The sequence below is a fragment of the Salmo salar genome, chromosome 25, assembly GCF_965601325.2.
Source record: "Salmo salar chromosome 25, fSalSal1, whole genome shotgun sequence".
NCBI lineage: Eukaryota > Metazoa > Chordata > Actinopteri > Salmoniformes > Salmonidae > Salmo > Salmo salar.
The window spans coordinates 40363198-40377998 of NC_138315.1; the positions used below are offsets into that span (position 1 = coordinate 40363198).

A 14801-nucleotide genomic window follows, 5' to 3' on the forward strand; every position below is an offset into this window, starting at 1 on the left:
ATGTGGGTGGGGCTAGGTCTACATAAGGGTGCTAATTAAAAAAACTCACAAAAGCTCTGACGAAGGCCGTGAGGCCGATACGTAAAGCTTATTAAAGAGCAGTGATACTATCAAGAGCAGATTGCAGGTTCCTTATTTTTTCTCCTCTTATTCAACTGTTTCCATGCACCTGCAATAAGATAGCTTGGATGTGCGAGTGCCTTTTAGAATTTTGAGATACTTACAGTAAGTATATTTAAAACTAAATACTTTCACTCAAGTAGTATTCTACTGGGTGACTTTTACATGAGTCATTTTCTATTAAGGTATCTTTACTTTTACTTAAGTATGACAATTGGGTACTTTTTCCACCACTGCTCCTTCCTGCCTTCCTCTCTTTTGTCCCTCCTTCCTTCCTCAGCCTTTCTCTTTTTTTATCCCATTTCTTTCCTCCTCTTTTGTCGAATCTCACTTTGACCCACAGGAAAGATACAGTGGATATGTAAATTAACTTTAAAAATATCACAGGGAGTATTCTCTCTCTCTCTCTCTCTGTTGCGCGCGTTAGGCTTGGTTATATCACATTACTCCTTAATCTCTCCTTGTCTCTTCTCCGTTGTAACCTCTGCTCTTAAAGAAGTATATCTGTAAAACCAATATGGATATACATCATGAATATAGGCCAGAAGACACGGCTGGATTCAATAATAATATGTCCAGACGTAGATATGCCTATCCCTGTTCTTACTCTCGACCCTGCTTGTGTGTGTGTGCACAGAGCCACAGACCCATAGGATTACAATGAGTAGAATCTGCATTTCAGAGTTAGTTCTATTCATTCTAATTCTATGCCCAGAGCCCAGTGTGAACGAGCTGCGCAGGCTGATGAATCTGCATGGGGGTCAGTTCCACATGTACTACTCCCACTCTAACACCACCCACATCATCGCTACCAACCTGCCCAACAGTAAGATACAGGAGCTGAGGGACCAGAAGGTGGTCCGGCCAGAGTGGATCACTGACAGGTGTGTGTGTGTGTGTGTGTGTGTGTGTGTGTGTGTGTGTGTGTGTGTTGTAATCTACATTATACTTAGTGTTTCAACATACCTCTTTCCCTCCATCAGTATCAAGGCTGGCCATCTCCTGTCCTACTTGCAGTACCAGCTCTATGCCAAGCAGAAAGGCCTGAGCTTCCCCAGTGTGTCTGTTCACCAGGGCCAAGAGCCTGCAGGACCCCACCATGGGCACCTCCTACCCAGCCACAGCCTCCCTTTACCCAGCCTCAATAACCACAACCCAGCCCCTAGCCTTGGGCAGCCCCTATCCAGGCACCACACTCCTACATCCAGCCACAGTCATCTACACACAGACAATCTACACCCCCAACCCAACCACTATAACCCCCTAGCTAGCCACTGCAGCCCCCAGCCCAGCCACTCTCTCCCCAGCCACCTCGGCTCCCAGCCCAGCCACTCTCTCCCCAGCCACCTCGGCCCCCAGCCCAGCCACTCTCTCCCCAGCCACCTCGGCCCCCGGCCCAGCCACTCTCTCCCCAGCCACCTCGGCCCCCGGCCCAGCCACTCACTCCCCAGCCATCTCGGCCCCCGGCCCAGCCACTCTCTCCCCAGCCACCTCGGCACCCGGCCCAGCCACTCTCTCCCCAGCCACCTCGGCCCCCGACCCAGCCACTCTCTCCCCAGCCACCTTGGCCCCCGGTCCAGCCACTCTCTCCCCAGCCACCTCGGCCCCCGGCCCAGCCACTCTCTCCCCAGCCTCCTCGGCCCCCGGCCCAGCCACCTCGGCCCCCGGCCAAGCCACCTCGGCCCCCGGCCAAGCCACCTCGGCCCCCAGCCAAGCCACCTCGGCCCCCAGCCCAGCCACCTCGGCCCCCAGCCCAGTCAACTCAGCTCTCAGTCCAGGCACCTCACTCTAGGACCCAGCCTCCTCGGCCCCTTTTCCTCCAACCACCTTTACTCTGACCCAGGGCACATCACCCACCACCCACCCAGGCACGGGAAACCCAAGTTAGGCTGCATCCAGCCTCCTCCTTCAGCCTATACCCACCCACAGACCCCTGGTCCCGTCCCTGCAAACCCCAGCCACAAGCGCTCTAAACCTGGACAGGCACAACCTCCTTCCATCCTCTGCATCTCCAGTCACCTCCAGCACAGCTACCGGGAGCTGGACTTCAGACTGTGAGTGTGTTTTAGGTGTATTTTGATATTTGTACAATGCCTTCCACTAATATTGGCACCCTTGGTAAATATGAGTATAACGGGCTGTGAATTTTTTTTATTTGCTGTTTATCTCCTTGGTCTTTCATTCAAAATGTTCACAAAAATCGAACCTTTAATTGAAGTAAAATTATTGAAAAAATAAAAGTGAAATAAATATTGTTCTACTAAACATGTGTGCCACAATTATTTTACCCCTAGAAATTCTTATGAGTAAAATCTAACTGAATTCTATTCCCATTCATATTTTACGGTTTTAAGTTCACCTGAGTGATTAGGAACACTTAAGTGGTAAGCCATGACTTCCTGTTTCACTGGGGTATAAATATGAGGTGACATACAGGCCAAGTTCCCATGGTCATCCATCACTATGGGAAAGACCTGAGAATACAGTAATGATATGCGACAAAAGGTTATTGAGCTGCAGAAATCAGGAAATGGCTATAAGAAGATGTCTCAATGGTTGAAAATGCCCATTTCCACTATCAGGGCAATAACTATGAAGTTTAAAGCAACTGGAGATGTTAACAATGGGCCTGGAAGAGGACGTGTGTCTATATTGACCCCATGCACAGTGAGGAGGATGGTTAGAGTGGCCAAAACATCTCCAAGGATCACAGCTGGAGAATTGCAGACGTTAGTTGGGTCTTGGGGTCAGAAAATCTCCAAAACTACAATCAGACGCCACCTACATAACCACAAGTTGTTTGGGAGGGTTGCCATAAAAAAGCCTTTGCTGTCATCAAACAACAAACTCAAGCGCCTACAGTTTGCCAAACATTACTGGAACTTTCAATGGGACCGGGTTCTATGGTCAGATGAGACCAAAATAGAGCTTTTTGGAAACAAACACCAGAGGTGGGTTTGACGTAGACAGAAAGATAGCCATGCAGAAAAGTACCTCATCCCCACTGTGAAATATGGTGGTGGATCAAGCAATCAAGGAAATGTATTTATAAAGCCCTTCTTACATCAGCCGATGTCACAAAGTGCTGCACAGAAACCCAGCCTAAAACCCCAAACAGCAAGCAATGAAGATGTAGAAGCACGGTGGCTAGGAAAAACTCCCTAGAAAGGCAGGAACCTAGGAAGAAACCTAGAGAGGAGCCAGGCTCTGAGGGGTGGCCAGTCCTCTTCAGGCTGTGCTGGTTGAGATTATAACAGTACATGGCCAAGATGTTCAAACATTCATAGATGACCAGCAGGGTCAAATCATAATAATAATCACAGTGGTTATCGAGGGTGCAACAGGTCAGCACCTCAGGAGTAAATGTCAGTTGGCTCTTCATAGCCGAGCATTCAGAGTTAGAGAATTAGAGAGAGTATACTTAAATTCACACAGGACACTGGATAAGACAGGAGAAATACTCCAGATATAACAGACTGATCCTAGCCCCCCGACACAAACTATTGCAGCATAAATACTGGAGGCTGAGACAGGAGGGGTCGGGAGAAACTGTGCCCCTGTCCGACGATGCCCCTGGACAGGGCCAACCAGGCAGGATATAACCCCACCGACTTTGCCAAAGCACAGCCCCCACACCATTAGAGGGATATCTTCAACCACCAATTTACTATCCTGAGACAAGGCTGAGTTTAGCCACGATGATCGACTCCCCCCACGGCACGAACCCGTGGATCTTTTATGTTGTGGGGCTGTTTTTCTTCCAAAGGCCCTGGACAACTTGTTAGGATACATGGTATCATGGACTCCATCAAGTACCAGAAGATTTTACATCTAAACCTGACTGCCTCTGCTGGGAAGATTAAACTGGGCCGTGGTTGGATCTTCCAGCAGGACAATAATCCAAAGCACACCTCAAAATCAAAACAAAAATGGTTCACTGACCACAGAATCAAGGTTTTGCCATAGCCATCCCAGTCCCCAGACCTAAACCCCATAGAAACCCTGTGTGCTGAGCTGAAGAGGATAGTCCACAAGCGTGGACCTTGGAATCTGAACGATCTAGAGATGTTTTCTACAACCTCATTATGCATTATAGGAGAGGACTCGGAGCTGTTATCGTGGCAAAGGGAGGTTGCACAAAGTATTGAATGAATATTAAGTGGGGGGCACTGTATATTGGTGCATGTTTGTGTATTGTCCTGGCATAATAACATACAAAAGCCAATACAGAAAGAACATTGGTTCCATGTTGTGATTCTTAATTCTCACTTCTCTCTCTCTCCGATAGGAATGGATCATTACTGACCTCTTATGAAAAGACTGGTAGCGTCAAAATGAACGGGGTCCAAGAGTTGGGTGGTGAGGACCCCTGTCCTGTCAAAACTCCCAGAGGGGTGAAGGACCCCACTCTGACCAACAGTCACGCCCATCCTGTGAATGGTGCCATAAAGCCTCTGGACCTCTCCCCACACCCCACACGACCCACACCCACTACAGACAGGGGGTTACCCCATACTCTCCAATCCATACCCCCACAGCCTGACAGCCCCTTATCCAAACCCCCTATCCAACATGACACCCTCAGACCTCCCCCTGTCTCTCACCACAGACACCACGCACAACCGGCCAATGAACAGAGACCCAAGCCCCCTCCGCCCACCTATCAGGAGGCCATGGCTGCCTCGACATCCTGCCCCCTAGATCTCCCGCCTCAATCAGATTTCCCTCCTGAGAAACCACTCCCCCCTGCTAACCCAAACCCCTCCCCTTCCCCTGTCTGTCTGAATGGCAGCCACCACAATGTTTTTCCTTCTAACCCCACCCCCCTGGAAACCAACAACCTATCAGCCAACACCTTTCCTTCTAACCCCACCCCCCTGGAAACCAACAACCTATCAGCCAACGCCTTTCCCTTGAACCCTGCCCCTCTGGAAACCAACAACCTATCAGCCAACACCTTTCCTTCTAACCCCACCCCCCTGGAAACCAACAACCTATCAGCCAACACCTTTCCTTCTAACCCCACCCCCCTGGAAACCAACAACCTATCAGCCAACACCTTTCCTTCTAACCCCACCCCCCTGGAAACCAACAACCTATCAGCCAATGCCTTTCCCTCGAACCCTGCCCCCCTGGAAATCAACAACTTATCAGCCAACCCCTTTCCCTCAAACTACGCTCCTCTGCACCACGACCAACAATCAGTAAAGGTAAAGACCGGGGGGATCATCTCAGAGTTTTACTCCCACTCTCGTCTACACCACATCTCCACGTGGAGGAGTGAGTTCTCTGAGTATGTCAACATGTTGCAGAGCAGGAGGAGGGCCACAGAGGGTACCACCTTCCCCGGGAGAGACAGGCTCAGACGCCAGAGGAGAGAGGGTAAGGAGCTGTAGGGTGGGTGTTTGGAAGGGATGGATTGGATAGTCTCTGTCTGATGGTATGTGAATTCTGATAACTCAGTCCAGTCATGTCCATCTGTCGGTCTGTCTCTCTCTCGCTCACACACTCCTCTCTTATCTCACTCGCTCTCTCTCTCTCACTCACACACACACACACACACACTCCTCTCACTCTCCTCTCTTAAATGTCATAGGGAAAATTCTGCATGTTGTTAATGTCATCAGGGTTTGTTTGAGTGTGATGCATTTTGCAGACCATGAATAGCTGTGTACAGAGCCTTCAGAAGGTATTCATACCCCTTGACTTATTCCAGATTTTGTTGTTACAGCCTGAATTCAAAATGGATGAAATACAATAAAATTCTCACAGACAATACCCCATAATGACAGTGAAAACATGTTTTTAGAACATTTTGCAAATGTATTAATAATGAAATATCAAATTTACATAAGTTCACACCCATGAGTCAATACTTTGTAGAAGCACCTTTGGCAGCGATTACAGCTTTGAATCATCTTGGGTATGTTTGTATCAGATTTGAGTCATCTTGGGTATGTCTGTATCAGCTTTGAGTCATCTTGGGTATGTCTGTATCAGATTTGAGTCATCTTGGGTATGTCTGTATCAGCTTTGAGTCATCTTGGGTATGTCTGTATCAGCTTTGAGTCATCTTGGGTATGTCTGTATCAGCTTTGAGTCATCTTGGGTATGTCTGTATCAGCTTTGAGTCATCTTGGGTATGTCTGTATCAGCTTTGAGTCATCTTGGGTATGTCTGTATCAGCTTTGAGTCATCTTGGGTATGTCTGTATCAGCTTTGAGTCATCTTGGGTATGTCTGTATCAGCTTTGAGTCATCTTGGGTATGTCTGTATCAGATTTGAGTCATCTTGGGTATGTCTGTATCAGCTTTGCACATCTGGATTTGGGGATTTTCTCCCATTCTTCCTTGCAGATTTTCTTAAGCTGTTAAATTGCAGTAGATGGGTAGCTGGTGAACAGCAATCTTGAAGTCTTCAAACAAATATTCAATGGGATTCAAGTCGGGGCTTTGGCTGGGCCATTCAAGGACTTTCACATTCTTTTTCTGAAGCCATTCCAGTGTTGCTTTGGCTGTATGCTTGGGGTCATTGTCCTGTTGGAATGTAAATCTTTGCCCCAGTCTAAGGTCGTTTGCACTCTGAAGCAGGTTCTCATCAAGGATTTTCCTGTATTTGGCTCCATCCATTGTTCCCTCTATCCTTACCAGCCTCCCAGTCCCTGTCGCTGAAAAGCATTCCACCAGACAGATGAGCTGTGCCTGATTTTTTTCCAGACATAGCGCTTTGCATTCAGGCCAAAGGGTTACAATTGTGTCTCATCAGACCACAGAATCTTTTGCATTATGATCTCAGAGTCTTTCATGTGCCTTTTGGCAAACTCCAGGCGTGCTGTCATGTGCCTTTTGTCAAACTTCAGGCATGCTGTCATAAAGCCCAGATTGGTGAGGTGCTGTAGATACTGTTGTCCTTCTGGGAGGTTCTCCCATCTCAGACAAGTTCTGTCAGAGTGATCATTGGGTTTTGGTCACCTCTCTGACCAAGGTACTTCTTGCCCGGTTACTCAGTTTTGGTCGAACGACCAGCTCTAGGCAGAATCTGGGTAGTTCCATATTTTTTCAATTTCCCAATGATGGAGACCACTGTGCTCTTGGAAACTATCAAATCAAATGTATTTGTATAGCCCTTCTTACATCAGCTGATATCTCAAAGTGCTGTACAGAAACCCAGCCTAAAATCCCAAACAGCAAGCAATGCAGGTGTAGAAGCACGGTGGCTAGGAAAAACTCCCTAGAAAGGCCAAAACCTCGGAAGAAACCTAGAGAGGAACCAGGCTACGAGGGGTGGCCAGTCCTCTTCTGGCTGTGCCGGGTGGAGATTATAACAAAACATGGCCAAGATGTTCATAAATGACCAGCATGGTCAAATAATAATAATCACAGTAGTTGTCGAGGGTGCAACAAGTCAGCACCTCAGGAGTAAATGTCAGTTGGCTTTTCATAGCCAATCATTGAGAGTATCTCTATCGCTCCTGCTGTCTCTAGAGAGTTGAAAACAGCAGGTCTGGGACAGGTAGCACGTCCAGTGAACAGGTCAGGGTTCCATAGCCGCAGGCAGAACAGTTGAAACTGGAGCAGCAGCACTGCCAGGTGGACTGGGGACAGCAAGGAGTCATCATGCCAGGTAGTCCTGAGGCATGGTCCTAGGGCTCAGGTCCTCCGAGAGAGAGAAAGAGAGAATTAGAGAGAGCATACTTAAATTCACACAGGACACCGGATAAGACAGGAGAAATACTCCAGATATAACAGACTGACCCTAGCCCCCGACACATAAACTACTGCAGCATAAATACTGGAGGCTGAGACAGGAGGGGTCAGGAGACACTGTGGCACCATCCGATGATACCCCCGGACAGGGCCAAACAGGCAGGATATAACCCCACCCACTTTGCCAAAGCACAGCCCCCACACCACTAGAGGGATATCTTCAACCACCAACTTACCATCCTGAGACAAGGCCGAGTATAGCCCACAAAGATCTCCGCCACGGCACAACCCAAGGGGGGGGGCGCCAACCCAGACAGGAAGACCACGTCAGTGACTCAACCCACTCAAGTGACGCACCCCTCCTAGGGATGGCATGGAAGAGCACCAGTAAGCCAGTGACTCAGCCCCTGTAATAGGGATCGAGGCAGAGAATCCCAGTGGAGAGAGGGGAACCGGCCAGGCAGAGACAGCAAGGGCAGTTCGTTGCTCCAGAACCTTTCCGTTCACCTTCACACTCCTGGGCCAGACTACACTCAATCATAGGACCTACTGAAGAGATGAGTCTTCAGTAAAGACTTAAAGGTTGAGACCGAGTCTGCGTCTCTCACATGGGTAGGCAGACCATTCCATAGAAATTGAGCTCTATAGGAGAAAGCCCTGCCTCCAGCTGTTTGCTTAGAAATTCTAGGGACAATTATGAGGCCTGCGTCTTGTGACCATAGCGTATGTGTAGGTATGTACGGCAGGACCAAATCGGAAAGATGGGTAGGAGCAAGCCCATGTAATGCTTTGTAGGTTAGCAGTAAAACCTTTAAATGCCTTAACAGGAAGCCAGTGTAGGGAGGCTAGCACTGGAGTAATATGATCACATTTTTTGGTTCTAGTCAGGATTCTAGCAGCCATATTTAGCACTAACTGAAGTTTATTTAGTGCTTTATCTGGGTAGCCGGAAAGTAGAGCATTGCGGTAGTCCAACCTAGAAGTAACAAATGGATACATTTTTCTGCATCATTTTTGGACAGGAAGTTTCTGATTTTTGCAATGTTACGTGGATGGAAAAAAGCTGTCCTTGAAACAGTCTTGATATGTTCTTCAAATGAGAGATCAGGGTCCAGAGTAACGCCGAGGTCCTTCACAGTTTTATTTGAGACGACTGTACAAACATCAAGATTAATTGTCAGATTCAACAGAATATCTCTTTGTTTCTTGGGACCTAGAACAAGCATCTCTGTTTTGTCTGAGTTTAAAAGTAGAAAGTTTGCAGCCATCCACTTCCTTATGTCTGAAACACAGGCTTCTAGCGAGGGCAATTTTGGGGCTTCACCATGTTTCATTGAAATGTACAGCTGTGTGTCATCCGCATAGCAGTGAAATTTAACATAATGTTTTCGAATGACATCCCCAAGAGGTAAAATATATAGTGAAAACAATTGTGGTCCTAAAACGGAACCTTGAGGAACACCGAAAATTACAGTTGATTTGTCAGAGGACAAACCATTCACAGAAACAAACTGATATCTTTCCGACAGATAAGATCTAAACCAGGCCAGAACTTGTCCATGTAGACCAATTTGGGTTTCCAATTTCTCCAAAAGACTGTGGTGATCGATGGTATCAAAAGCAGCACTAAGGTCTAGGAGCATGAGGACAGATGCAGAGCCTCAGTCAGACGCCATTAAAAGGTCATTTACCACCTTCACAAGTGCAGTCTCAGTGCTATGACGGGGTCTAAAACCAGACTGAAGCGTTTCATATACATTGTTTGTCTTCAGGAAGGCAGTGAGTTGCTGCCCAACAGCTTTTTCTATAATTTTTGAGAGGAATGGAAGATTCGATTTTTATATTTTCTGGGTCAAGGTTTGGCTTTTTCAAAAGAGGCTTTATTACTGCCACTTTTAGTGAGTTTGGTACACATCCGGTGGATAGAGAGCCGTTTATTATTTTCAACATAGGAGGGCCAAGCACAGGGAGCAGCTCTTTCAGTAGTTTAGTTGGAATAGGGTCCATTATGCAGCTTGAAGGTTTAGAGGCCATGATTATTTTCATCATTATGTCAAGAGATATAGTACTAAAACACTTTAGTGTCTCCCTTGATCCTAGGTCCTGGCAGAGTTGTGCAGACTCAGGAAAACGGAGCTTTGGAGGAATACGCAGATTTAAAGAGGAGTCCATAATTTGCTTTCTAATGATCATGATCTTTTCCTCAAAGAAGTTCATGAATTTATTACTGCTGAAGTGAAAGCCATCCTCTCTTGGGGAATGCTGCTTTTTAGTTAGCTTTGCGACAGTATCAAAAATAAATGTTGGATTGTTCTTATTTTCCTCAATTAAGTTGGAAAAATAGGATGATCGAGCAGCAGTGAGGGCTCTTCGATACCGCACGGTACTGTCTTTCCAAGCTAGTCGGAAGACTTCCAGTTTGGTGTGGCGCCATTTCCGTTCCAATTTTCTGGAAGCTTGCTTCAGAGCTCGTGTTTTTTCTGTATACTAGGGAGCTAGTTTCTTATGACAAATGTTTTTAGTTTTTGGGGGTGCAACTGCATCTAGGGTATTGTGCAAGGTTAAATTGAGTTCCTCGGTTAGGTGGTTAACTGATTTTTGTTCTCTGACGTCCTTGGGTAGGCAGAGGGAGTCTGGAAGGGCATCAAGGAATCTTTGGGTTGTCTGAGAATTTATAGCACGACTTTTGATGCTCCTTGGTTTGGGTCTGAGCAGATTATTTGTTGTGATTGCAAACGTAATAAAATGGTGGTCCGATAGTCCAGGATTATGAGGAAAAACATTAAGATCCACAACATTTATTCCATGGGACAAAACTAGGTCCAGAGTATGACTGTGGCAGTGAGTAGGTCCAGAGACATGTTGGACAAAACCCACTGAGTCGATGATGGCTCCGAAAGCCTTTTGGAGTGGGTCTGTGGACTTTTCCATGTGAATATTAAAGTCACCAAAAATGTGAATATTATCTGCTATGAATACAATGTCCGATAGGAATTCAGGGAACTCAGTGAGGAAAGCTGTATATGGTCCAGGAGGCCTGTAAACAGTAGCTATAAAAAGTGATTGAGTAGGATGCATAGATTTCATGACTAGAAGCTCAAAAGATGAAAACTGTGTTGTTTTTTTTTTGTAAATTGAAATTTGATATCGTAAATGTTAGCAACACGCCTTTGTGCGATGCACGGCATGCCTTTGTGGGATGCATGGGGGATATGGTCACTAGTGTAACCAGGAGGTGAGGCCTCATTTAACACAGTAAATTCATCAGGCTTAAGCCATGTTTCAGTCAGGCCAATCACATCAAGATTATGATCAGTGATTAGTTCATTGACTATAACTGCCTTGGAAGTGAGGGATCTAACATTAAGTAGCCCTATTTTGAGATGTGAGCTATCACGATCTCTTTCAATAATGGCAGGAATGGAGGAGGTCTTTATTCCAGTGAGATTGCTAAGGCGAACACCGCCATGTTTAGTTTTGCCCAACCTAGGTCGAGGCACAGACACGGTCTCAATGGGGATAGCTGAGCTGACTACACTGACTGTGATAGTGGCAGACTCCACTAAGCTGGCAGGCTGGCTGACAGCCTGCTGCCTGGCCTGCGCCCTATTTCATTGTGGAGCTAGAGGAGTTAGAGCCCTGTCTATGTTCGTAGATAAGATGAGAGCACCCCTCCAGCTAGGATGGAGTCCGTCACTCCTCAACAGGCCAGGCTTGGTCCTGTTTGTGGGTGAGTCCCAGAAAGAGGGCCAATTATCTACAAATTCTATCTTTTGGGAGGGGCAGAAAACAGTTTTCAACCAGCGATTGAGTTGTGAGACTCTGCTGTAGAGCTCAACACTCTAGAAGTTGTTTTATACCTTTTCCCAGATATATTCCTCATCACAATTCTATCTCGGCGATCTAGAGACACTTCCTGGGACTTCATGGTATAGTTTCTCAAAGGAAATTGGATACACCTGAGCTCAATTTGGAGTTTCATAGCAAAGGGGTGTGAATACTTATGTAAATTAGATATTTCTGTATTTCATTTTCAAAAAATTTGGAAAACATATTTTCACTTGGTCATTATGGGCTATTGTGTATAGGGTGAGGGGGAAAAACAATTTAATCAATTTTGAATTCAAGCTGTAACACAACAAAATGTGGAGTAAGTCAAGGGGTATTAACACTGTCTGTCTGTCTGTCTGTCTGTCTGTCTGTCTGTCTGTCTGTCTGTCTGTCTGTCTGTCTGTCTGTCTGTCTGTCTGTCTGTCTGTCTGTTTCTCTGTCTGTCTGTCTGTTTCTCTGTCTGTCTGTCTGTTTCTCTGTCTGTTTCTCTGTCTGTGTGTCTGTCTGTCTGTCTGTTTCTCTGTCTGTCTGTCTGTTTCTCTGTCTGTCTGTCTGTCTGTCTGTCTGTCTGTCTGTCTGTCTGTCTGTCTGTCTGTCTGTCTGTCTGTCTGTCTGTCTGTTTCTCTGTCTGTCTGTCTGTCTGTTTCTCTCTCTGTCTGTCTGTCTGTTTCTCTCTCTGTCTGTCTGTCTGTCTGTCTGTCTGTCTGTCTGTTTCATTGTCTGTCTGTCTGTCTGTTTCATTGTCTGTCTGTCTGTCTGTTTCCTTCTCTGTCTGTCTGTCTGTTTCTCTGTCTGTCTGTCTGTTTCTCTCTCTGTTTCTCTGTCTGTCTGTCTGTCTGTCTGTCTGTCTGTCTGTCTGTCTGTCTGTCTGTCTGTCTGTCTGTCTGTCTGTCTGTCTGTCTGTTTCTCTGTCTGTCTGTCTGTCTGTCTGTCTGTCTGTCTGTCTGTCTGTCTGTCTGTCTGTCTGTCTGTCTGTCTGTCTGTTTCTCTGTCTGTCTGTCTGTCTGTCTGTCTGTCTGTTTCTCTGTCTGTCTGTCTGTCTGTCTGTTTCTCTGTCTGTCTGTCTGTCTGTCTGTCTGTCTGTCTGTCTGTCTGTCTGTCTGTCTGTCTGTCTGTCTGTCTGTCTGTCTGTCTGTCTGTTTCTCTCTCTGTCTGTCTGGCTGTCTGTCTGTCTGTCTGTCTGTCTGTCTGTCTGTCTGTCTGTCTGTCTGTCTGTCTGTCTGTTTCTCTGTCTGTCTGTCTGTCTGTCTGTCTGTCTGTCTGTCTGTCTGTCTGTCTGTCTGTCTGTCTGTCTGTCTGTCTGTCTGTCTGTCTGTTTCTCTGTCTGTCTGTCTGTCTGTCTGTCTGTCTGTCTGTCTGTCTGTCTGTCTGTTTCTCTGTCTGTCTGTCTGTCTGTTTCTCTGTCTGTTTCATTGTCTGTCTGTCTGTCTGTCTGTTTCCTTGTCTGTCTGTTTCCTTGTCTGTCTGTCTGTCTGTCTGTCTGTCTGTCTGTCTGTCTGTCTGTCTGTCTGTCTGTCTGTCTGTCTGTCTGTCTGTCTGTCTGTCTGTCTGTCTGTCTGTCTGTTTGTTTGTTTGTTTCCTGGTCTGTCTGTCTGTCTGTCTGTCTGTCTGTCTGTCTGTCTGTCTGTTTGTTTCCTGGTCTGTCTGTTTGTTGACCAGGTTTGTCAGCTGCTCCTGGCCCTCAGTCCTGTATCCTGCATGTGGACATGGACTGTTTCTTTGTCTCCGTGGGGATCAGACACCGACCAGACCTCAAAGGTATACACGCACAAACTCAAGTATTTCTATCATATTTGCTATTCTAGTCCTAAGTGCCCACTAACCGCACCCCCTCCTCTCCTCCCCCCAGGGAAGTCTGTAGCGGTGACCAGTAACCGTGGTTCAGGCAGAGTGGCCCAGAGACCTGGTGTTGACCGCCAGCTGGAGCTGCAGTACTACCAGAAAACATATTGCTATCCAGCTGTGTCAGAGAGGAAGGATGGGGACCTGGAGGAAATGACATCATCAGAGACGGAGAGTCACATCTCCCATGGCAACAGTGTTGACCAGGGTACTGCTGCCCTCTCTATGGCTGAGATCGCCTCCTGTAGCTATGAGGCCAGGTACCACACACACACACACACACACACACACACACACACACACACACACACACACACACACACACGTACACTCTACCCTATAGTAATATGTGGTCTCTCTTTCGGTCTGTCAGGCAGGCGGGGGTGAGGAACGGGATGATTTTTGGCCAGGCCAAACAGCTGTGTCCCTCCCTGCAGTCTGTCCCTTATGACTTCCAGGCCTACAAGAAGGTGGCCCTGGCCATGTACGAGACCCTCGCCAGGTTCGCATGGATGAACAGATACTCACTCACTCTCTCTCTCTATACCTGTCATCTATGACTATTAGTTACTTGGTAGGATTGTAGCACAATCTCATCTATTAGACAACAAATTGATTTAACTTTTCTCTTTATTTTCTCTCTTTCTCTCCCTCTCCTCTGCCTCTGTTACTCTCTCTGTCTCTCTCTGTAGTTATTCTCACGACATCGAGGCCCTGAGTTGTGACGAGGCGTTGGTGGATAGCTCCGCCCTGCTGGCCGAGTTGAGTGTTACACCAGATGAACTTGCCAGTGCCATCCGGGCAGACGTCAGGGAGAGGACTGGGTGCTCTGCCTCAGTGGGCATGGGTGAGTAGTGCCATCCGGGCAGACATCAGGGAGAGGACTGGGTGCTCTGCCTCAGTGGGCATGGGTGAGTAGTGCCATCCGGGCAGACATCAGGGAGAGGACTGGGTGCTCTGCCTCAGTGGGCATGGGTGAGTAGTGCCATCCGGGCAGACATCAGGGAGAGGACTGGGTGCTCCGCCTCAGTGGGCATGGGTGAGTAGTGCCATCCGGGCAGACATCAGGGAGAGGACTGGGTGCTCTGCCTCATGAACCTTTTTCATTTCCATATGGACTAGAAAGCTAAGCTAAGTGTTTGTTGGTCTTCAGGAATGTGACTGAATTGTGCCTCAGGCCTTGAAAAAGAAAAGGTTTAACTGATTGAAGTATAAAGAGATATGGGTGATTAAATGCCGTGGTGAAGGCAGCGACGGTGCCAGAGCAATGAGTGGAGCTGACTTGGCTGTTTGAAAGTGCAT

The 14801-nt window shown here is 47.2% G+C and overlaps 1 protein-coding gene across 2 annotated transcripts in view; it reads left to right on the forward strand.

Annotated features, from left to right (window-relative positions):
• Positions 1-14801, forward strand: part of LOC106586740 (translesion synthesis protein REV1) — a 79360-nt gene that overhangs the window by 50949 nt on the left and 13610 nt on the right. For both annotated transcript variants that reach the window (XM_082969152.1, XM_082969153.1), the window contains exons 3-9: positions 836-1004; positions 1104-2174; positions 4409-5502; positions 13317-13415; positions 13507-13759; positions 13873-14001; positions 14192-14346. In XM_082969152.1, the coding sequence (XP_082825278.1) occupies positions 836-1004; positions 1104-2174; positions 4409-5502; positions 13317-13415; positions 13507-13759; positions 13873-14001; positions 14192-14346 (2970 nt within the window). The remainder of the gene's footprint in view (positions 1-835; positions 1005-1103; positions 2175-4408; positions 5503-13316; positions 13416-13506; positions 13760-13872; positions 14002-14191; positions 14347-14801) is intronic.